Source organism: Triticum urartu, chromosome 3 (assembly GCF_003073215.2).
Source record: "Triticum urartu cultivar G1812 chromosome 3, Tu2.1, whole genome shotgun sequence".
Lineage (NCBI taxonomy): Eukaryota > Viridiplantae > Streptophyta > Magnoliopsida > Poales > Poaceae > Triticum > Triticum urartu.
The window spans coordinates 719576391-719599875 of record NC_053024.1 but is presented as its reverse complement, the minus strand read 5'-3'; the positions used below and the strand labels follow the sequence as shown (position 1 = coordinate 719599875).

Sequence of the window (23485 nt, the reverse complement as noted above, 5' to 3'; positions counted from 1 at the left end):
GTTTACCTTCAAGACATCATCCAAACGAAGAGAGTTGGAAAGATTCAAGGTTGATCAAGACTAAGTCAAGAGTGAATCAAGTTGATCAACTCACAAAGAGTAGAAGATGTACCGAGAGGGATCAAGTGATCCCATGGTATGGTAAGCATTGTCCATTGCACTTTGTGTACTAACCCATGGTCTATGTGAGAGTCTATGTGGGGTTAGGTACGTGTCCATGGGCTTGTGTCAAGAGGAAGATATCACTCAACCCATGGAGAGGATGACATCAAGTGGTGATTGTCATCAAGATTGCCGTGTGCAAGTTCAAGTGGATCATCGCGAAGAGATCAAGTGCTTGAAGCTTGCCGTCCATTGTGGTGACAATGGACTTGTGAAGATGTGCCGAAGAGTGGCTCACCCATAGTGGACTATGGGGGAGCAATCATCTAGTCTTCATCGAGCCAACGCAATCAAGAAAGGTGGTCCAACTTGAGGGAGTCAAGATCGTCATCATCTAGCTCAAGTGGACCATGTGCAAGGCAAAGGTTTGCCCTTGATAGGTTTTCTATTTTACCGGTCTCATGGTGGTAGTTTGGAGACCGGGTTATAGGATCGTTTGCCGTACTATCAAGGGGGGCTCTCAAGTTGGTAGCTCGATCGTATCGTTAGTAGAGAGCTCAAACCATTGCATCTTGCATCATCTTTCTTGGTTCTTGTTTGGTTCTCTTTGTGAGTCTTAGAGCTTATGGTCATCTTGATGACAAGCTTGAGTTCATCAAAAATGGAGTTCGCATGCGTCTTCTATGATGTTTTCGGTGTTGTAGGTTTTACCGGTCTTATCCGAGGAAGGATCCTCACCTTTTTCTTATGGGCCTTTTCCAATTTGCTTCTTATTGATATTTCTTTCAAGACTGTGTTAGCCCTTGTCGCTAGCTTTCCAACAAACTTGGTTTCATCGAATTCGGAGTCCGTTTGCAAAAGTTGTGGCAGTTTTGGTGTTCTGAAAAGGCTGCAGCGGTACTACCGCGAATTGGAGCGGATGTAATTTTTTACTACCGCTCCAGAGCAGTACTACCGCGGCTCCTACAGCGGTAGTATCGCTCCGGACCAAAAACTCATCCCAAGTCTTGCGGTGGTAGGCCCGGATGTATTTTTTTAGTACCGCTCGCAAGCAGTAGTACCGCTACCATTTGCGGTAGTACCGTGAGGTCGAGCGGTAGTACCGTGAGGACGAGCGGTAGTACCGCTCCGGCGGTTCTTCTGGCCTTTTGCCTCCTCGCTGTTGTTTTTCAAAGGGGTACTTCCACCCTAGCGGTAGTACCGCTCCATGGAGTGGTAGTACCGCTCTGTGCGGGCTGTGAGCATAACGGTTGGATTTTTCCCCACCTATAAAAGGGGGTCTTCTTCCCCAATGAACCCAATCCTTTTAGCTCGTGTTCTTCCCCCTGTGTTGACCTTCTTCGAGCTTGCTAACTCTCAATCCCTCTGATGTTTCTTGCTAGTTTTTGAGGGAAAAGAGAGAGGAGATCTAGATCCACGTTTCCACCAATCACTTTCTCCTCTAAGTGAGGGGAACCCCTTGGATCTAGATCTTGGAGTTCTTCATGTTCTTCTTTCGTTCTTTCTCTCATTTTCTTCCCTAGCATTAGTTGCTTTGGTGGGATTGGGGGAGAAGGATTTGGGCACTCTGTGTGCCCTTGCCATTGCATTTGGTGCATCGGTCTGAGTTCTCCATGGTGATACGTGGAAGTGAAGTTTGAGAGGCTTAAAGCTCTTGGGTGTTTGGGCACCCTAGAGCTTGTTCCTCTTGGGTGCCTTGGCGCCCTAGACGGTTGGTGGTGTTCGGAGCTCAATCATTGTGGTGTAAAGCTCCGGGCAAGCGTCGGGGTCTCCAATTAGGTTGTGGAGATCGCCCCAAGCAATTTGACGGGTACCAGTGACCGCCCCCAAGGGTTGCCAAAGTGTACGGGTTCGGTGACCGCCCCCAAGGGTTGCCATTTGTACGGGTTCGATGACCGCCCTCAAGGGTCCCTTAGTGGAATCACGGCATCTTGCATTGTGCGAGGGCGTCAGGAGATTACGGTGGCCCTAGTGGCTTCTTGGGGAGCATTGTGCCTCCACACCGCTCCAAACGGAGATTAGCATCCGCAAGGGTGTGAACTTCGGGATACATCGTCGTCTCCGCATACCTCGGTTATCTCTTACCCGAGCTCTTTACTTATGCACTTTACTTTGTGATAGCCATATTGTTTCTTATCATATATCTTGCTATCACCTAGTAGTCTATCTTGCTTAGCATAAGTTGTTGGTGCACATAGGTGAGCCTAGTTGTTGTAGGTTTTGTGCTTGACAAATTAACCGCTAGGTTTATTCCGCATTTGTTCAAGCCTAAACCGTAATTATTTTAAAACGCCCTCACAAATACTCTACTAAGATATTTAAGCATATTAAAATAAATGTAAATGCCCTCCCAAATATAATAGTTTAAGAGCATGTAAACACAATGCAATACCTCTAATTGGGCAAAACTATTTTCAGAATGTTATTTGTCCAATGTTTTTCTGGTTGTCTCAAAATATCTATGCATTATCCATTTTATTCATATGACAAGCCTTACATACTAATTTACCAACACAATTAGGTGGCTAATACAAAGTTATATTTGTATGTTAAAGGATTTTTTATGAATAAAAATGATGTACATCTAATGTTAATGACTTATAAAATGTAAAAGAGTTTAATATAAATATTCGCACCCAAAATCTATTATAAATTTATTTGGTGGTGTAATATGATTGAGAATGAGTGGACTCTACAGTTGTCAGTTTTGGAGTGCTGCCTACCCATGACCATCGATGACGAGTGATTTAGATTTAGTATAATAGAGAGTATATAGCAAAACAATAGCTGGAAAAATTTCAATCATAATATGTACTAAGCTTTGTCCACGACCTCCATCTCCACCGCCTTTATGATCTCATCGACAACCTCTACACTCCAACAATCTTCTACTTGAGCTTCTAGCGATCTTGTCCTCGCAACCTCAAGCTCCTCCATTGACTTCTCCTGCGCCTCGCACGACAAAGCCTCTGGACTCACTCTTCCGTCTGATTAGTCAATCTTTAATTAAACTTTGGATGCATGAGGATCTACATCCGACCTATGTGCCCATATATTCAATACAATTTGTATTTTGGTTTTGTTACGTCACAATAAATATCTCTCTCTCTTCTTTATTAATATTTTATCCATCCTTTGCAAATTTTGTTCATTTTATTATGATTTTTAACATGAACACGATCATGGCATTCTCTTGGTTTAACAGACTTACCATCATTGTGGTTGACTTAGTCTTGTAGTTACTAATGTGTTTGGAATATCACTACTACAAATCATATATGAACTGGGCGCTTAACCCCTTCCATGGGTATGGAATTTTTCGTAGAGTGGGTGATTCCACTAATTGGCGGGTAGCATACCTCCCAGTGGAAATGTACTTCAGTGAAGCACGCCTATTGCCGGCGGCAATCCCTCGAGGGAAAGCCTTGGAACTAAGTATAACTAGCCACATTGACAACCACGGATACGGAGAAATCTGAATGTTGCATTGACAAAGTAGTGTTGAGTGTGGTCTTTCCTCTGTAGCTAGTTGCTAGATGTACTAGAAAGGTGGCATTCACCCTGTCTCGAAAAAGTTTCATGCAGGGCGTTACAATGGAGTCGCTCCCGCTGCGAGCTCCGCCTACCTCCGCCTCCGCGCCGGCCATCTCTGCGCCCGCCGGCCAGACGCCCATCCCGCAGATCATTGATGGGGTGTCTGGGTGCGTGCTTCCTTGCATCACGCTTCGGGACGCGGTCATCGGCCCGCCCGCTGGCTGGGTTGACCAGATCTCGGGGAGAATCCTCCCATGTGTGGCTCTGTCCGCCATGGCGGAGGCTACTGCAGCGCAAGTAAGTGCACCACCCTCCCTCCTTTCCTCCTCCGGACAGCTGCATATGGCACAGACGGCACCTCCAGAGCTCCTCCACGGCTCTTGGGCGGCTGTGGCTGCCCCGATCAGGCCTCGTCTGAGCTCCATTATTGTGACTCCTACTGTGGAGAGGGTCATCAACTCACCGAGCTCCGCTGCACGTCAGGCACGCGGGGGATTGCCCGCGTCTGGGCGCGAGAATCGATCCCCGCCAGTGCCGCCTGACCCCGCCCCAGATGGCCGGGAGTGGACGCTGGTGTGCTCCCGGCGTGAGAAGAGCCTAGCTAGGCGCCAGGAAGATCGCCCGGGGCCGCTGCCATTTGATTCAGCGCGGCGTCGCCATAATCACCTCGCCCCTTCTGCTGTTGAAGCATTCAAGAGGAGATTTGGAAACTGCTGTTACCGCTGCCTCGCCCCTCGGCATAAGTTCTTCGAGTGCCGCGACCCTCAAATTTGCTATACTTGCAAACGGGCGGGCCATCTTGAGTGTGCATGCCCTGTTCGGCTCAAAGCCCTCGCTGAGCGCGCTCCGCCTCCACCACCAGTAGCGTCTCCCGCCTCTGCCTCGCCGAGCCCCACCACCGCCATGTGCGCGCCGCCGTTGGTCGCGGCCAACACCGAGGCCTCGTCACACTCGGGTGTCCCGGCGCCGCCGCACCCGCCTGCTCCGATGGCCTGGGAGTACATTCCAGGGGCAGCGCACCAAAGGCCGGCCACATCAAGCTGCTCGGTGGTTAGCACTCCGGCTATGGAGGAGGAGTCCCACCGTCTCAGAACCACGGCGCTGCTGCTCACTGCCACGGGACCTTGCTCTGCCATCTTGGCGGACATGGTGGCAAGGGCGATTGAGCGGGATCACCGCTTCCCCTGGCGCGACATTGAGGTAGCTCCCTGCTTCCCCGAAGACTTCATCGTCACCCTCCAGGAGCACCGCCAGCGGGACCTAGTCTTCGAGGGCCGCTACGTTCAGGTGGCCAGCGTCAAGTTCCAACTCCGGCCATGGTTCCCACCCCCTGGTGACAGCAGGGTCTGGCGCTACTACTGTCGCGTCGCCGTCGACCGCCTGCCGCTTAATGCTTGGGACTGGGACAATGTGCAAGAGGTGCTCGGGAAGAACTGCAAGCTCGATCTCATTGAGCATCAGTCCCTTACCAAGATCAACCGCTCCGCGCTCTTCGCGTGGCTCTGGACTTGGGATCCAGACCTGATCCCGCGCGCCTCTGACTTCAATGTCATCAACCGCCCCGATGTTGTGCGATCTAGGGACTCGCTTCCGGAAGGCGAGCCAGCGGAGCAGGGCATCGAGGGGCCACATTTCCCAGTCCTGATTCACTTGGATGTGGTTAAGGACTACACGCCCCTTCCGCCGATGGATCACGACGAGGAGCTGGAGTGGCCACGCATCTACAGGCACAAGGATTGGTGCATGGGCATCAAGGATGGTGAGGGCCGGGCACGGGCGTTGGCCTCGACCAGCTCCTTCCACGCGGGCCGCCGTTCCGACGATGATCGTGATGATGGGGACAACGGCAATGGCAGACGGCGTGGCAAGCGTGGCGGGGCGCACTCGCGTTTTTGGCTTGGGGTGCATGAGCGCGCGCAGTGCCGTGACACGGCGGCTCGTGCACCGGAGCCTCGCCTGTATCGCCGGCGTGATGTGGGGCCTAGAGATGAACCAAGAGCCCAAGGGCAGGCTTCGGGTGCGGCTGTGGTTGAGAATGCTGGTGCTGCGGGACCGACTGCTCAGCCGGACATGCATGCATCGAGGAGTCAGGACCACGTGTTCGTCACCCCGTCTCTGCAGCTGGTCCAGGGTACGCCCTTTGCTAGGTCACGGGAACAAGAGATGCAACAAGGCGCTGAGGAAAAGCTGCGGCTGGACGATGATGAGTGCAGCGACATGCAGAGCATGGCTGGGGCAGCGGTTGGCATGGACACCTTTGACAAGGTGATGAGCACTCCTGTTCTGCCATCGGCAGAACTGTCTGCCCGAGACCTTGTCCATGCTGACGCGGTGGGCTGGGAGCCGACCCCTGTTGATCTCATGCCGCTGTACTCTCCACCACGACAGCATCTACAGCTCTTCGACATCACCCTGCCCTGGCTTAGTCAGAACATACATGATGCAACCTCCATCACAGCTACTGCGATGACCTCTCACTTCAGTAAGAACCACAACACCAACAGCTATGAGCTACCCCCGCTGCCATAATCCTTGGGGCCAGGCGGACCAAGCATATGGGATGAGGCCCCCTCTCTTGCCGCCACGCAGAGGCGGTACGGCTGGGAACAGCCTACCCTGCCGATAGGGCCCTGCTGGCTGCCGAGCTGGGAGGCAGGCCAGTTCACAAGCATGTGCTGGGAGCCAAGCTAGGCTACAGGCCCGGAAGTGGTTTTTGGGCCCGGTGCATCCACACGGCCCACGCCACCGGAGCAGGAGTTGAACCAACCCAATGTCCAATCACGGGAGGAGACTCGAGCGAGACGCGCCCTAGCGGAAGCCAATCTGTCAGGGCCCGGGCTTCTGACGGCGATCACGGCAAAAGTCTCGGAGCTGCACATTGACGAGCAGCGTGCTTTCATAAGCAAAATCGCTGCGCTGCTGTCTACATCAATCCTGGGCGCGCCGGCCCCTCCCTCCTCCGCTTCTCGCCCCATCAAGCAGCGCCTGCTATGCGCCATGAAGGCATCCAGGCAGAGCACCCGGCTGCTTCGTCTCAGCTCCAACTACTCCTCTTCGAGGCGATCGTAGGCGGCGATAAGCGTCAAGTTGGGCTTCATCAGGCGGGCGGAGGATTTCACGGATGACACACTCCTGGAGTACCTGAACTTCTTCCGCAACCCAATGCCACTAGAGAATGTGGCCAAGTTAGCAGAGATCGCCGGTCTGAAATCCCCATCCCAGCTCCGCCTACCAGATACTGAGCTCCAGGCGATCCTGGACGAGCTCGTTGTTCGAGCTGCCTAACGCGTCTGCAGCTGAACGCGTCACCTGCAGTTTCTTCAAGTTTCCATATGATTAGCTATTATCTGAACTTGTGTCATGTTAGTCGTGTGCGCCGTTGTGTCTGCCTTGCAAACTATCTCTCTGTTCTGTATCCTGTGGATCATGGCAATCAGTGCCTGGTTCTGAACCCTGCAGCTATATGTGTTTCCTTATGAATGAATGTTTATCTCTTATCAACTGGAATGTGAGGGGCCTAAATGACAGGGCAAGGCGCGCGGCCGTCCGCGCAATGTTTGAGCGTCTGAACTGCTCGATTGTGTGCTTACAGGAGTCCAAACTCTCCGCTGTTTCTGACGCGGATCGCATGGAGATTGTTGGATCGCGTTTCGACAGGCACTCGTCTTTAGACACTGAGGGCACTCGCGGAGGCGTTCTGTTGTGCTGGCGATCAGATTGCTTCAATGCCAGCAACATCGCTGTGAGAGATTTTTCCATCATTGTATGTTTTACACCGGTCAGAGGAGGGGTTGCTTGGTCGCTGTCAATGGTGTATGGGCCACATGATGATCGCCGCAAGCCGGCGTTTCTCAATGAGCTAGCCACAATCCATAATTCCATGGGAGGGCCGTGGATTGTGATTGGAGATTTTAATCTCATCACAGATCCGAAGGACAAAAGCAACAACAGAATCTGTCGCCGATGGATGAATAGCTTCCGACGCACACTTAACAGATCATGCTTGCATGAGATACAGTTGATCGGTCGGCGGTTCACATGGAGTAAGGAACAAAGCACACCAACGCTCGTGAGGTTGGATCGTGCCTTTTGCAATGTCGACTGGGAACTTGTCTTCCCTGGCGCAAAACTTCTGCCGCAATCATCCTCAATTTTGGACCACTGTCCCCTCCTCCTAGTTAATGATGTGATCACCAAAACAAACAGAAGGTTTCGCTTCGAGGCGTACTGGCAATTCATCGAGGGCTTCCATGATGTGGTGAATCAATCTTGGCATATGCCTACCAGGAACGCATGTCCTATCACTAGACTAAGTGACAAATTACACAGACTTAGCAAAATTCTGCAAGTATGGAGTAGAACACTTGTCGGAGACATTCAGAAGCAGCTCATGACAGTGAATGAAATAATTCTTCAGCTGGATACGGCACAAGATTTCAGACTGCTCTCTGCTAAAGAAAGAGAACTGCGATCCAAGCTCAAGTCGAGATCCCTAGGCTTGGCTGTTCTCCTGAAAATTAAACTTAGACAGAGAAGTAGAGTCCTTTGGCTGAAAGCTGGGGACGCCAACACAAAAATTTTCCAAAGGAAAGCCAATGCTAGGCATAAAAGGAACACCATTCATGTGCTTCAGGGGCCAAATGGAATATGTTCTTCCTCGGACGAGATGAGCAATTTAGCTCATCAACACTTCCAAAACATATTTGGCTCTGACCATCCACGATCCGTTGCGCTAAATTGGGATGAGCTCGATCTTGAGCATGTGGATTTGTTGGGCCTTGAGGGAGAAATCACCCTAGAGGAAGTGAATAGAGCAATCGACGAAATGCCAGCAGACAAAGCGCCGGGGCCGGATGGCTTCTCGGGGGGATTTTTCAAACAATGCTGGGAAACCATCAAGCAAGATCTGCTAGATGCCCTCAAGCAATTATACAGAATGGACAGTCGAGGTCTAGCGCGTATTAACACTGCTATCCTGGTGCTCATTCCTAAGAAACAGGGGGCGGACACGCTACAAGAGTTCAGGCCAATCTCACTCCTTCACAATCTGATCAAAATCTTCTCTAAAATCCTAGCGGGTAGGCTGGCCCCTAAGCTAGGTGATCTGGTCGATCAATGTCAAAATGCGTTTATCAAAAAACACAGCATCCAAGAAAATTTCTTGTACATTCAGAACACTATTAAGAGGCTACACAAGACAAAGACACCGTCAATCCTTTTGAAACTTGATATTGCCAAGGCCTTCGACTCGCTTTCATGGGCATACCTGATGGATATGTTAGAAGCGTGAGGTTTCGGCGCGCGTTGGCACGAATGGATTGCCATGCTGCTCCGGACATCCACCTCTCGTGTGATGATTAACGGCCAGCTATCCGATGCCATCCAACATCGGCAAGGTCTTAGGCAAGGGGATCCGATCTCACCTTTCCTATTCATCCTTGCCATGGACCCTCTTCAAAGGATGATGACCAGGGCCACATCTTGCGGTGTTCTTACAAAATTGCCCGAACGAAAACCGCTGATGCGCTGCTCCTTCTATGCGGATGATGTGGCTATATTCATGAACCCGAAGGAAAGCGACGCGAGGATGATCAAAATGCTTCTTGACTATTTTGCTAAAGCCTCGGGACTCCAAGTAAATGCTAACAAGAGCACGGCTCTCCCGATCAGATGTGGCGCAGCCAACTTAAACAATATCATGGCGCCCCTTGGCATCCCTCTCAAGCAGTTTCCGATCACATACCTTGGCATGCCTCTGTCTCTCAGGAACCTAATCAAGGTGGACCTTGACCCGTTACTACTCAAGTTTGGCAACAAGACTGCCGCCTGGAAGGGTGGTCTCATGGCTAAGAGTGGACGCCTAGTGCTCCTCAAGTCTGGCCTAACTTCGCTCGCCATCTATATGATGACGGTGCACAAACTACCGGTTTGGGTCCTGAAGCGTTTGGTGCAACTATGCCGCGCTTGGTTATGGAGTGGAGAGAACACATGTATATGGGGAAAATGTCGGGTTGGATGAACATGGTTTGCCGCCCGAAACACCTCGGCGGCCTGGGAGTGCTAGACTTGGCCAAATTTGGAACTGCTCTGCGCCTTAGATGGCTTTGGATGGTCTGGCAAGACCCACCTCGGCCATGGAAGGGGTCGCCGCTGCCATGCGACGATGACGAACACATGTTGTTCGCCATGGCTACTAATATAACAATTGGTGATGGTGGTAAAGCCAACTTCTGGCATGATCGCTGGTTGAGTGGACAAAGCCCAAAGGTTATTGCCCCAACATTGTACAAAATCTCCATACGAAAAAACCGAACCGTAAAAGATGCGATGCGGAATGAAACTTGGCTGTTGGATCTTGCAAAGGGACTCTCAGAAGATATGGTTCCGGAGCTTACTGCTCTAGCGGCACTGCTGGACAATGTGGTGTTGCATGATGGGCAAGCAGACACCATCACTTGGCGCTTCACTCCATCACACGAGTACTCTGCCCGTTCAGCATACCTTCTGCAATTCGAAGGTGCCACACACATGGAAGGGTATAACCTGATCTGGGCAACATGGGCACCAGGGAAATGCCGTTTCTTCTTATGGACGGGCATATTGGGAAGGATTCTCACCGCCGATGCCTTGCTACGACGGGGATGGGACAACAATTATTTTTGCCCCCTGTGTGAGCGGAGTCTAGAAACCCCATCACACCTGCTCATTGAATGCCCTTGGTCGCGATATGTTTGGGAAAAGATCGCAAACTTAACAAATATGACTGCCCTGCTCCCTTCATCCTGGACTGACCGGACCAGCATCAGAGGCTGGTTGGCGAGCTGCCATGGCAATGCAACGACGGACAAGAGAAAAGGAACACTTTCCCTCATCCAACTCATATCCTGGGAATTATGGGGGGAGAGAAATAGGCGAATCTTCCAGAAGGAACTTCTACAGAAGGAGATGTTTATCGCTAAAGTAAGAGACGAGATCCAACTTTGGAATATGGCTGGAGCAGGCATTCCATTTGACCCTGGCTGAGCTCGAGTAGATTAGTCTGAGGTCTTTTTGTTTCCTTTCTCCTTTTCTCTTCCTCGTTGCTTGAGCATATCTGGCGCGAACCCACCTTGGGTACTCCATGTAGCTCGTTCTGTTCTTTTTCCCCACTGATCAATGAATTTGGTAGTCAAACTACCAACATTCCAAAAAAAGGTCTATGGCCTAGAGAAAGTGAATATACCTAATCGCAAAATACCTTTTAGGATACACATAACAAGTATAGCTTACAAATACCAAGAAACAAGTATACAAAGTTTTTTTTCCTTAAAAGAAACACTTGGATGAACTCTCCCAACTTGTCGCAGGCCCAGTCACGTTGGCCCAGCCTCGCAAGCGCCTGTCCCAGTCCTAGTAGGCCCACCACCACCACGGAAATCTTTCTTGCTTCCCAAGATGAAGACCCAAACCCAAACGCAGAAAAGGCCCAGACTTGCCTCCTCCTCCTCCCCCACAACTCGCCAACGCCTCGCAACACAGAAAATTCGGGTCCATAGTTAGTAGCTAGATGGCTTCTTCTCTCTCTTTGAATCTCAATACAAAGTTCTCCCCCTCTCTTGTGGAGATCTATTCGATGTAATCTTCTTTTTGCGGTGTGTCTGTTGAGACCGATGAATTGTGGATTTATGATCAAGTCTATCTATGAATAATATTTGAATCTTCTCTGAATTCTTTTATGTATGATTGGTTATCTTTGCAAGTCTCTTTGAATTATCCGTTTGGTTTGGCCAACTAGATTGGTAGTTCTTGCCATGGGAGAAGTGCTTAGCTTTGGGTTCGATCTTGCGGTGTCCTTACCCAGTGACAGAAGGGGCAGCAAGGCACGTATTGTATCATTGCCATCGAGGATAACAAGATGGGGTTTATTTCATATTGCATGAATTTATCTCTGTACATCATGTCATCTTGTTTAAGGCGTTACTCTGTTTTTAACTTAATACTCTAGATGCATGTTGGATAGCGGTCGATAAGTGGAGTAATAGTAGTAGATGCAGAATCGTTTCGATCTACTTGTCACGGACGTGATGCCTATATACATGATCATGCCTAGATATTCTCATAACTATGCTCAATTCTGTCAATTGCTCAACAGTAATTTGTTCACCCACCGTAGAATACTTATGCTCTTGAGAGAAGCCACTAGTGAAACCTATGGCCCCCGGGTCTATTCTTATCATATCAATCTCCATTACTTTAATCTTGCTTTGCTTTTTTACTTTGCCTTTACTTTTTACTTTGCATCTTTATACCAAAATACCAAAAATATTATATCTATCAGATCTCACTCTCGTAAGTGACCGTGAAGGGCTTGACAACCCCTAATCGCGTTGGTTGCGAGTAGCTATCGCTTTGTGCAGGTACGAGGGACTTGAGCATGGGCTCCTACTGGATTGATACCTTGGTTCTCAAAAACTGAGGGAAATACTTACGCTACTCTGCTGCATCATCCCTTCCTCTTCGGGGAAAACCAACGCAAGCTCAAGACGTAGCACCCCGCTTGTCGCCATTGGTGCAGATCTGCCCCTGCTTGTCGCCATTGGTGCAGATCCTCCACCGCTTCTCACCGTTGGTGCAGATCCGCCACAGGAGCTTCCCTTGTCGCCGTTGGTGCCGCCGCAGCCGCCTTCTCCGCGCTGCAGTGGGGGTGTGCTATTCCTACCACCACAGCGGCCACCGCCGACGCTTTCTCCACTCTCCCCCATCACCTTGCAATGGATCTGGCCGCCCGCCGCTCGGCGCCGCAATTTAGGGTTCGTCAGAGGGAAAAAGAGAGAGAAAGAGTGGGGAATAAGAGAGTGTGAGTGAGCACGGGGGCAAGCGATGTCCAAAGTAACGCGTCGTTTGCGGTCAAACAGCGCTGATTGGACAGAGACGTGCCGGAAGGGCAAAAACGCAAGGGGAGCGGTCAAAGTTGGGCAAGACCGCGTGTTTTCCAAATTTAGGGGCAAATCAGTCGAGGGTGACCCAACTAAGGGCACAGAAACAATTATCCCTTTTTTAATGTAAGCACCAGTGTCAAGTTTAGGACTTGAACCCTGGTGGGTTTGTTGTACCACAAAAAAAGGTTTGTTCATAATGCAGGTTTACATGAAGCAAACATGCAGCCCCAAACCTCAAAGAAAAAAAGGACCGCAATAGCATTGTGAATGTTCAGACTGTATTTTCACATTGTAATTGGTTTTTAGAACCACGGGGAGCAAATACCTATGTTTGATTGCATTGTATGAAGCAGAGTAAACAATGTGTAGGCCACTTGTGACACCATTCGCCGCCTGCTAATGGATCACAGCCACTATTACTTATAGCCAGAGAATACCGTTATATCTCATGGCGAAAACAGTGTTAATGCTTGTAAAGATTCTTCTTCAGAAATGAATCACGAAGTCATTCTTTGCTTCTTCCTTACCTTCCTTACCCACACACTAATTGTTATAGCAATGTTAGCTTGTCTGCAGTATCAATTCAGAAGAGAAAATTCTTCTTTTCAGCTTGACTTATGAACAGATACGGGTTTGGGAGACTGAGATCGAGCATGCTTAACTTTCTAGCTTTGCCGATATGTTTGTTACACGACTTTTCCTTTGGCATCATCAAGGAAAACTTGTCATACTGGTGTAAATCCCACGCTTTGTTGTACTCCCTTTGATCCAAAATAAGTGTCGCAATTATTTTGTATCAGAGGGAGTAGGTATTATTAGATGTTTTTATTGAGTTTGTGTTTAAATGTTCACACATGATTCTTTTGTTGTTTAAATATAGAGTTGCAAAGTTCAAAAGTCATTGAAGTGCATAAACAGTTTCAAAATTTAAATTTTCTCACATTAGTTTTCTGCACAGTTAAGGCAATTTAAATTGTTGCATCTTTTGAGAGGTTATAGACTAAATATGTCTTTTCATGAAGAGAAGTCATTTCACCAACGGGTGTCTTTCCAGAAAATACATCTGTCACAAAGAGGCACTCTTTCATTAAGGGATGTGTCTTTTAATCAAAGACATGATTGTTCGTTCCAACTTTTAGAATCTAATGGACGTGATTGGTCATTGATATAATCAACCGCTCTTTTAGGGTGTTGTGGCTTAACATGGAAGCTGCATTAGGAGTCATTTTTTGAATAAAGAGGGACGTATTTCAACAAATATAGAATTGAATGCCATGGTAATACCACTTATTCCTAATTAATTAGCATACTCGACATGAAATAGTTCACCGTTTTAGGTGAATGACAAATATGAATTTGGCAAACAGATTTCACTCTCACAATTCAGTGCAACATTAAGTTATGAAACCAATTCATAAGTCTTAAATGTTCCAAGAATGCCCTTCTGCTCCATTTCTCCATATCTGTCAATTCATATCATGTAGAATACTCTACTAAGATATTTAAGCATATTAAAATAAATGTAAATGCCCTCACAAATATAATAGTTTAAGAGCATGTAAACACAATGCAATACCTCTAATTGGGCAAAACTATTTTCAGAATGTTATTTGTCCAATGTTTTTCTGGTTGTCTCAAAATATCTATGCACTATCCATTTTATTCATATGACAAGCCTTACATACTAATTTACCAACACAATTAGGTGCCTAATATAAAGTTATATTTGTATGTTAAAGGATTTTTATGAATAAAAATGATATACATCTAATGTTAATGACTTATAAAATGTAAAGGAGTTTTATATAAATGTTCACACCCAAAATCTATTATAACTTTATTTGGTGATGTAATATGATTGAGAATGAGTGGACTCTACAGTTATCGGTTTTGGAGTGTTGCCGACCCATAACCATCGATGACGAGTGATTTAGATTTAGTACAATAGAGAGTATATAGCAAAACAATAGCTGGAAAAATTTCAACCATAATATGTACTAAGCTTTGTCCACGACCTCCATCGCCGCCGCCTTTATGATCTCATCGACAACCTCTACACTCCAACAATCTTCTACTTGAGCTTCTAGCGATCTTGTCCTCGCAACCTCAAGCTCCTCCATTGACTTCTTCCGCGCCTCGCACCACAAAGCCTCTGGACTCACTCTTCCGTCTGAGTAGTCAATCTTTAATTAAACTTTGGATGCATGAGGATCTACATCCGACCTATGTGCCCATATATTCAATACAATTTGTGTTTTGGTTTTGTTTCATCACAATAAATATCTCTCTCTTCTTTATTAATATTTTATCCATCCTTTGCAAATTTTGTTCATTTTATTATGATTTTCAACATGAACACGATCATGGCATTCTCTTGGTTTAACAGACTTACCATCATTGTGGTTGACTTAGTCTTGTAGTTACTAATGTGTTTGGAATATCACTACTACAAATCATATATGAACTGGGCGCTTAACCCCTTCCATGGGTATGGAATTTTTCGTAGAGTGGGTGATTCCACTAATTGGCGGGTAGCATACCTCCCAGGGGAAATGTACTCCAGTGAAGCACGCCTATAGCCGGCGGCAATCCCTTGAGGGAAAGCCTCGGAACTGAGTATAACTAGCCACATTGACAACCACAACAATCCTAGTATCCATCAACAAACACATGAAACATTACAATGATCACAGTTGTGCCTAAACAGGGAGGAGGACCATGGAGCCGCCAAGCTAACATCGACAAAGATAGGGAATTAGGTTTATCCATATGACTACCACTATTAAAATCCTAATATTCATCAATGGCGAATGAACTTGATTAGGTTTCATTGTAACATCATAATATCCGTATGATCACCACTATCAACCATCTCGTCATTGACTCGACGGTCGGATCCAATGCGACCATGGTTGGATGGACATGAGGCATAACGTGTAGAGAAACTTGGGGGACAACCGGTGAGCTCATCGAGTTGATTGTAGCCAAACACAAACCATGATCGCGTCACCATAGTTGCGACATAGTGAACTCACTAACGTAGTTGCATGAACATGGGGAGCCCAAACCACCAAGGAGGTATATTAAGCCTATGATCGCGTTGTCATGGGTGGCTGCAACGGACACCCAATTCCGTAATGACGATCACCACCGAATTGTGATGGTGCTTGCATGAGCGAGGGCCACAGGTCCGCCCACATGAACAAATAGGAGATGGAAGAGCATGTGTGGAGGATACGGAGAAATCTGAATGTTGCATTGACAAAGTAGTGTTGAGTGTGGTCTTTCTTCTGTAGCTAGTTGCTAGATGTACTAGAAAGGTGGATCAGGTCTATGGCCTAGAGGAAGTGAATATACCTAATCGCAAAATACCTTTTAGGATACAAATACCAAGAAACAAGTATACAAAGTTTTTTTTTCCTTAAAAGAAACACTTGGATGAACTCTCCCAACTTGTCGCAGGCCCAGTCACGTTGGCCCAGCCTCGCAAGCGCCTGTCCCAGTCCTAGTAGGCCCACCACCACCACGGAAATCTTTCTTGCTTCCCAAGATGAAGACCCAAACCCAAACGCACAAAAGGCCCGGACTCGCCTCCTCCTCCTCCCCCACAACTCGCCAACGCCTAATCCGTCTCCGCCACCGGCCAGCCAGAGAGCGAGCGAGCGATTCGCCGCCGCCGTCACCGCTGCCGCCGGCGTCGAGCCTGCAGGGAGCGAGCCCCTGTCGCCACCCAACAGCCTCACCCTCGCGGCCCCCGCGTCTCCCGCGAGAATCGCGCCCGCCCGCCTAGGGTTTCCGCCGCCGCCGGAGAGGAGGGGAACCAGAGCGACGAGATGGTATGTGCGCTGGGCTTTCGATCCGTCTCTCGATTTGATTCCTAACCGCGTGGGCGGGCGTGGCTGATTCTCTCTGCTGATGGGTGATTCCGCAGGCAGGGCGGCTCCTCGGGCAACTCCTCGTCATGGGCGGCGCCGTCGTCGGCAGGGCCGTGGTGCAGGCCTACCGCCAGGCCATCGTCAGTGAGTGCCCCCTCTCCCTCTCCCTCTCCCTCTCCCTCTCCCCCTCTGCAAAAAATATTTGTTCCCTGCTTCCCGTCCCTTGCCCCTGACAATGTGAATGGATCCGCGCTACTGCTGTATTTGTTTTCCGCCTGTTGTTGCCAAGGATAGCTGTGGCGGGAGGAATTTTGTAGCTATTACTAGATTGCTGCATATCTAGCTCACAGCATCGATGCCAAAAGATGCCTCTTTTACCCCTTTTGAACATGTTGTGGTGTCCTGTACAAAACTTGGTGGTGGTGAAATGATGGTGACAGGATTTATTTTTTGCTTGATGGGCATAGTCTGCACTCTGGAATACTACACTGCTATAAACTGTAAATGAATGATGCAAAAAAGTTTTTTTATCTTCCACTTTACTGGTGTTTGTTCTTGTCATATATAATTATCATTTAGTATTCAAGGGTGCACACAGGGAATTCTATCATTTGATTAAAATGAATCAAAACCTTTGATTTGCCTTTGCTCCATTAGACCCTGTTTGGAACTGTTTCCTGTGAAATTTCTCCACAGGTGTCATCAACTTCATGCATTCCAGGCAAGTCCCAAGCCTTTAGATCAGGGCCCTTGTTTGCCCACCTATGGCATTCTGTAGTTTAGGTTTATCATCTCATTGGTAATTTTAGTAAACACTGATATGGGCTGAGATATTGACCATATCCTGCACAGGACACAGTTCTGCTGTGTGTAATTATAAAAGCTAACTTGGAGATGGGTTCTTCCTTTGGTTTCTTATTAGATGCATAGAGACATACATCTGCCTGAGTATTTCCCTGAGCAACATGCAGTTTTCTGAATGCAACTAATAGTTCCTGATTTGTCTTATAGATGCACAGAGAACCGGAGCTGCCCAGGAAGCTGTGAATGGTATTCGAAGGGCTAGCAAGGCTATGACCGAGCAAGAAGCCCGGCAAATATTAGGTATCAGTGAAAAGACGAGTTGGGAAGAGATTGTCAAGGTGTGTGATGATAGAAGCCTATTCTCTTGATACATCTTATTATAGCACCTGTCATGTGATATTCGCATGAATTAAGGTTTTTCCTTCATGTGTTTGTTTTCATGAAATTAAGAGTTTCAAAGCACATCACAATTTTGCTTCAGCTTAAAACTGATGTTAGATTGCAGGAGTATTGAAAAATGTCAACATCATTTACACTGTCATTTTATTGCTCTGTATCACCCCATAATTATGATTGTGGTAATATAAGCCTGTTCTTTTTGTATCTTCTAGCACCTGTCATGATATGCACATGAACTAAGGTTTTTTCTCCATGGGTTTGCTTCATCAAATTAAGATTATCAGAGCACATATATGATAGTTTGCTTCAGCGTAATACTGGTGTTAAATTGCAGGAATATTGAACAATGCCAACATCATGTACAATCATTTTATTGCTCTGTATCAACATCTCATAGTTATGATTGTGGAAGGCACATGTATATCCATTTGCTGTAGACACACAAACTGATGCCCAGACTTCTAAATATTTTGCAGAAGTATGATACGATGTTTGAGAAGAATGCCAAGAGCGGAAGCTTCTATCTCCAATCGAAAGTACACCGGGCCAAAGAATGTCTGGAGTCCATATACCATGATAAGCCCGACATAATGAACTGAACTGAGATGGGCAGCGTTTCGTCTAATCGATCGATTTTGTCAGTCGATGTTCTGTCTGAGCTATGCTGGGCTGCTGCATCAGGTCAAATTTGGTTGTAACAGGAAGTTTGTTCCACTTGACTCGAATAATATATTCAACAAAAGGAACACCGTTTGATTTGTTTTTACGGAGGCGATGCCTCGTTTCCATGCGAATTCAGATGTTGGCACATTTGTGTTGCAATCATCGGTATGTTTGATTGTTGTAGCAGCTTGTGATTTGAACCTAATATCCCAACGTTGCTAGCATTCACCTGTAATTTTGAAGGGTGATTATTGGGGTTAGACACCAACTTTCTCCCTTGAAAGTACGCTGGCTGGAAAATGTAATCTTTGATGTTGCTATGGTTCCAAAGATGTAATCTCTATCACTACATCCATCCCTGAAGAAAAACACGATTGGCTAGCCTAGTACTCCCTCCGTTTCTAAATATAAGTCTTTTTATAGATTCCATTATGGACTTACTTATGGAGCAAAATGAGTGAATCAACGCTCTAAATACGTCTACATACATCCGTGTGTAGTTCATTTTGAAATCTCTAATAAGACTTATATTTAGAAACAGAGGGAGTACATGTATGTGTTGTTTGGAAAATCGTTACAGGAAGGGTTTGAGATACAAAACACACATGAACTAGATCAGATGAGCACTTTCGTTTATGTCCTAGCACAGAAACAAAGAGAAATTATAGATAGCTGTGAATGGGTTACTCTCAGTCATGACCAAGCACAGGGACAACAGAAAAATAAAAAAGCAAACTATTCACAAACAGGGAGACCGTTAACAAATTATTAGCGCTTTTTGGGGATGATGAAGAGATAGATTACTAACTAGTATTCCCTCCGTTTCAAATTTGAATTAAAACCACGACAAGTAATTTGGAACGGAGGGAGTAGTATTTAATTGAACCAAGCACCAATCTGACGGCAATCTCTTGCCTGACCAGACAGCACTGAAAACATCTCATTACAAGTATACCGTGTCAGTACAAGTACCATATACAACCCATCATAATTTCATAAGGGAGTCAATATCTTAAGATGATGAGTCATTGGCGAACCCGCTAAATCTACATACAGTTGTCCTAGTACAAAGATTAGCCCACAAGGAAACTCCATGCGATGCGACGAGCACAAGGCAAAGCGCTAGCTGTTAAGACTGTCGATGTTGGTGCTCTGTTATTCTCTGCCCCACCACTTGCCAGGAGTAGTACAAGGTCATCGCAGCCGTTATGCACAGTAAAGGTGTACCGACAAGGCAACCCCCTGGCACAAGGTTGATCAATGTCTGAAATGAACAGAACACACAATCAGTGGTGCATATGGCGAAGTTTGAATCATGCACTTATACTGTCTAGAAAGCAACAGGCTCTGGCACCAGCATTTACATGTCGTGCCATATGCTACTTGAAAACATAAGTACTTGGTTGAAATAAGAAAAGATATTACTGTCCGCCGTGTCTCAACAACGTAATAGTGTAAATATGAAAATGCTTCAACTATTCAGTTGTCTATTTATGAACATAAATCTGATCAAGCATTGTCAGGTCCATTGTTAAGGGACAGCGAGGCACTTTATCATCCAACAAAAACAATTTAAGACCTAGTTCTTACCATCACAGCAGCAATCAGGTGAACCACTGGGACAAAGATTTGGTCCCTCTTCTTTCTCTCTCCATATCCATTAAAAGCAATAACCATCAAGGAAGTATGGATGACCAAGAACCCAAGTGCAATAATTGCTGCCAATAGCAGAGGGTTTAGCCAAGGAAATACAACTGGTATCTTGGAGAAACAAACTATGCTGACAAGATAACATAAACTGCGAAAAACAAACAGAGTTGGCTTAAAAACTTTGTTCAGCAGCCATCTAATCAGAAGGCTCCTTTACCTCCTTGAGGACATATTAGGGAGTAAAGAAAATGTGGACTTACCTGACACAAGAAAAAATGGCATCCTTGAGCACCTCTCGACATAAAACGTTGCTTGACCAAATGCTGGAGTTAGGAGGCTGAGGCAGAAAAAGACCGCATGAGCCAGTCCATGACCTAAACCACCAGCTGCACCAACAAATCAAAATAGAAATGAGCAAACAATAGCAGTTATAACTTGTGACATCCTCAAGGTAATGAAGAACAGATGCTCCCAACGAGCAATAATTGAATGCACATCCTTGGATTAGATTCACTCGAGTTACCAGTGTGGTCTGTATTTCCGGATAAAATTATCGAGAGCCATACATAAGCTGTGCTTTACTCTACCATGACTACAGTAATTATTAGCCTATGTGAGTACCTATTGCTAGAGTTGGTATGAATAACGATCACCAGAAAATCCCCCAATTACGATATGCACACGTTCATTTGAAGAAATAAAAAGATGGTAGTGACAACTGCAGTGTCTATTTCCAATTCAAATCCTAGGATAAACACCAGCCAGATTTTATGTAAAATGACAGATGAAGAAACATTTGGCCTTCCTTGACCAAAGAACATTTTTATGTAGCAGCGCAACAACTTACCCAAAGAGATTAGCATCTTGTCTGTCAAACAGAGACGTGGTTTAGATATTCTGTCAGCAAAGGCATCTAGCATCTCTTCCATTTTCCTGGGAAAAACAGTTATCAGCATATATCACCAGAAAAGCAATCAACGACATATTCTATATCTACGGCATCTGGCGCCATGAGAAGATAAGTTGAGAGATAACTTCAACATTTTATATGGTCCACCTACTTGTAGAGCCTCCAGAACACAAGACGGGTGCCTTCTTGAAATGCAACAGATGTAAGGATCAAAATGACATATGGCCACCACACTCCTGATTTTAGAGGAAGAAACCCCCTCCATATTCCCGAGAGGACGATCAAACTTATAAGCCAAAACAACGTGCTGCACAAATAAATTTTTGGCAAAAGTTAATATTCAAATCATGATACTGTATATCCATAGATTGCAAAAGATATTTCTAATCAAGAAAGGCCATTGATATGCTCTGATGAAGTCATAATGTCATACCAAGCAGTTCAAAAGCTAAAACATATATCAAACTCTATATGACAGACATAGCCTTAGGTTTCTCACTGAAGAACAATGCTAACAAGTTAGCAACACCAGCATGTACCAAGTCTTTGTGTTTTCTACATCTAAAAACGAAGGGCACAGCAAAATATCGTGAATCAATTGCAGATGGTCAGGTTAATATTTTTTAAAGGTGGCACTACGCCGCTCTCTCTGCATGATCTGCATATCTTTGGAAGACGAATACACATGGCTCACACAGGAATTGAAACAATGATGCCAGTTACAGCACAAAGTCATTCTCCTGTCCATGGTAGTGCTAATATCCTCCAATATAACGATACGCTCATAGGCCCATAGTCATACACGATGGAAAAGATAGCTGAAATAATCTCCATAGTAGCGCTAATATCCAATATAACAATACACATGGATTCAGTCCTCACAGAGGTACAGTTAGCATATGACTGAATTTTGTTTCGACTAGAAAATCACCTAGTACATTTTTTACAGATTTTATCCAGGACAGTTTACTATTATACGCAGTTCACACAGCCTGCAACGCAGCTACAAAGATTGCTCATCGCTTCCTAAATCTCCTGAAGGTTCTGAACTAGCAAGTGAGGTCCAAACGGCATAGAGCACCAGCACACCAACAGACACGGGGCATGGATATGACGATGAGGATCAAGAAGTATGAACAACACTTTCAGGATAACAATGCAAGTTAAATCCTTTTTTTTTTGCAGGGAAAGTTAAATCCTATGAGTGGGTTCGACAAGCTCAGTCCAACCCAACCAGATCCACCGTCTGCGCACACACACGAAGAGTAGTTCCAAACCCTCCGCGCCATGAAACTAAAACTTGTCTACAACTAGTGGCAGCATAAAGGATGGATGGATCTCACAAAGGCGCAAGCAGCAACCAACCAAGCCAACCATCCGAGCAAAAGTGGAAAGATCCGCAAACCCTAGCACGAGGGGACGGCCGAATCCGTGGCCATGGCAGGCACGCCAAGCCGAGAACCGCGCACCCCGGGATTTGATGGAAGCAGACGCGGCGGATTGGGAGGGTGGGGTGGGGGTTTGGGGAGAGGGGGGGAGCGACCTGGAGAGGAGGGTGAGGACGAGGAAGGGCTTCCTGGCGATGACGCCGGCGAAGAGGGAGAAAGCGGGGCCCAGCGCGATGAGCGCGTAGCCCACCCCCGCCGCCACCGTCATCTGGGCTGGCCTCCCCTCGCCGCCGCGGAAGCCGCCTCCTTTGGTCGGGCCGGCGACGGAAGGGCTGCCGGGGTCGAACAAGCGGTGGGGCCCGCCGCACCCGGGCGATTTACAGTATGTACTGTGAACGCGGTACTACCCACGACTTTTATTTTTCTTATTAAAAACAACCTGACCGCAAAAAAAAGTATTTGCAGATTTCATTAAGGCCAACTCCAGCGCACAACCTCAAACGGACGTTCGTTTTCCCCGGATTCTGTCCGTTTGGATAGAGCAATGGGGTCGTGTCAGGGCCTTTTCTAGGATGCGGTGGCTGTGAGCCAAACGCGCGGGCACATCCCCAACCGCAACCTGTCCGCATACAATTTTTCTTTTCAAAACACATATCGACTGCAACTCGATACAACAGATAGTTCATAGCATAGGTTGCAAATTTCATTAAGGCCAACTCCAGCACACAACCCCAAACGGACGTTCGTTTTCCCCGGATTCTGTCCGTTTGGATAGAGCAATGAGGACGTGTCAGGGCCTTTTCTAGGATGCGGTGGCTGTGAGCCAAACGCGCGGGCGCATCCCCAACCGCATCCTGTCCGCATACAATTTTCTTTTCAAAACACATATCGACTACAACTCGATACAATAGATAGTTCATAGCATAGATTTGCAGATTTCATTAAGGCCAACTCCAGCGCACAATCCCAAACGGACGTTCGTTTTTCCCGAATTCTGTCCGTTTGGATAGAGCAATGGGGTCATGTCCGGGCCTTTTCTAGGATGCAGTGGCTGTGAGCCAAACGCGCGGACGCATCCCCAACTGCATCCTGTCTGCATACAATTTTCTTTTCAAAACACAAATCGACTACAACTCGATACAATAGATAGTTCATAACATAGATTGTAGATTTCATTAAGGCCAACTCCAGCGCACAACCCCAAATGGATGTTCGTTTTCCCCGGATTCTGTCCGTTTGGAT

General features: G+C 46.8%; 2 protein-coding genes across 2 annotated transcripts; one reads left to right on the top strand and one right to left on the bottom strand.

Moving 5' to 3' along the window:
* Window positions 1-16129: 16129 nt before the first annotated feature.
* Window positions 16130-18396, top strand: LOC125546188 (mitochondrial import inner membrane translocase subunit PAM16 like 2-like). The gene is made up of 4 exons (XM_048710360.1): window positions 16130-16390; window positions 16486-16573; window positions 17441-17571; window positions 18109-18396. The coding sequence occupies exons 1-4, from the start codon at window positions 16388-16390 to the stop codon at window positions 18229-18231; spliced, it is 345 nt and encodes a 114-aa protein (XP_048566317.1). The 5' UTR covers window positions 16130-16387; the 3' UTR covers window positions 18232-18396.
* Window positions 18397-19146: 750 nt separating this feature from the next.
* On the bottom strand, window positions 19147-22644 carry LOC125546187 (gamma-secretase subunit APH1-like). Its single transcript, XM_048710359.1, has 6 exons — window positions 22399-22644; window positions 21007-21162; window positions 20793-20878; window positions 20206-20331; window positions 19886-20013; window positions 19147-19559 (listed from the first exon to the last, which is right to left on the bottom strand). The coding sequence occupies exons 1-6, from the start codon at window positions 22509-22511 to the stop codon at window positions 19425-19427; spliced, it is 744 nt and encodes a 247-aa protein (XP_048566316.1). The 5' UTR covers window positions 22512-22644; the 3' UTR covers window positions 19147-19424.
* Window positions 22645-23485: the final 841 nt, after the last annotated feature.

Excerpts from the sequence above, each read along its gene's own strand:
- LOC125546188 (XM_048710360.1), top strand. Across the intron at positions 16,574-17,440 it reads CTACCGCCAGGCCATCGTCA|ATGCACAGAGAACCGGAGCT; the intron begins GTGAGTGCCCCC and ends TTTGTCTTATAG. Across the intron at positions 17,572-18,108 it reads GTTGGGAAGAGATTGTCAAG|AAGTATGATACGATGTTTGA; the intron begins GTGTGTGATGAT and ends AATATTTTGCAG.
- LOC125546187 (XM_048710359.1), bottom strand. The coding sequence starts at position 22,511 with ATGACGGTGGCGGCGGGGGTGGGCTACGCGCTCATCGCGCTGGGCCCC. Across the intron at positions 20,879-21,006 it reads GTGTTCTGGAGGCTCTACAA|GAAAATGGAAGAGATGCTAG; the intron begins GTAGGTGGACCA and ends TGTTTTTCCCAG. Across the intron at positions 19,560-19,885 it reads ACCTGATTGCTGCTGTGATG|ACATTGATCAACCTTGTGCC; the intron begins GTAAGAACTAGG and ends TGTTCATTTCAG.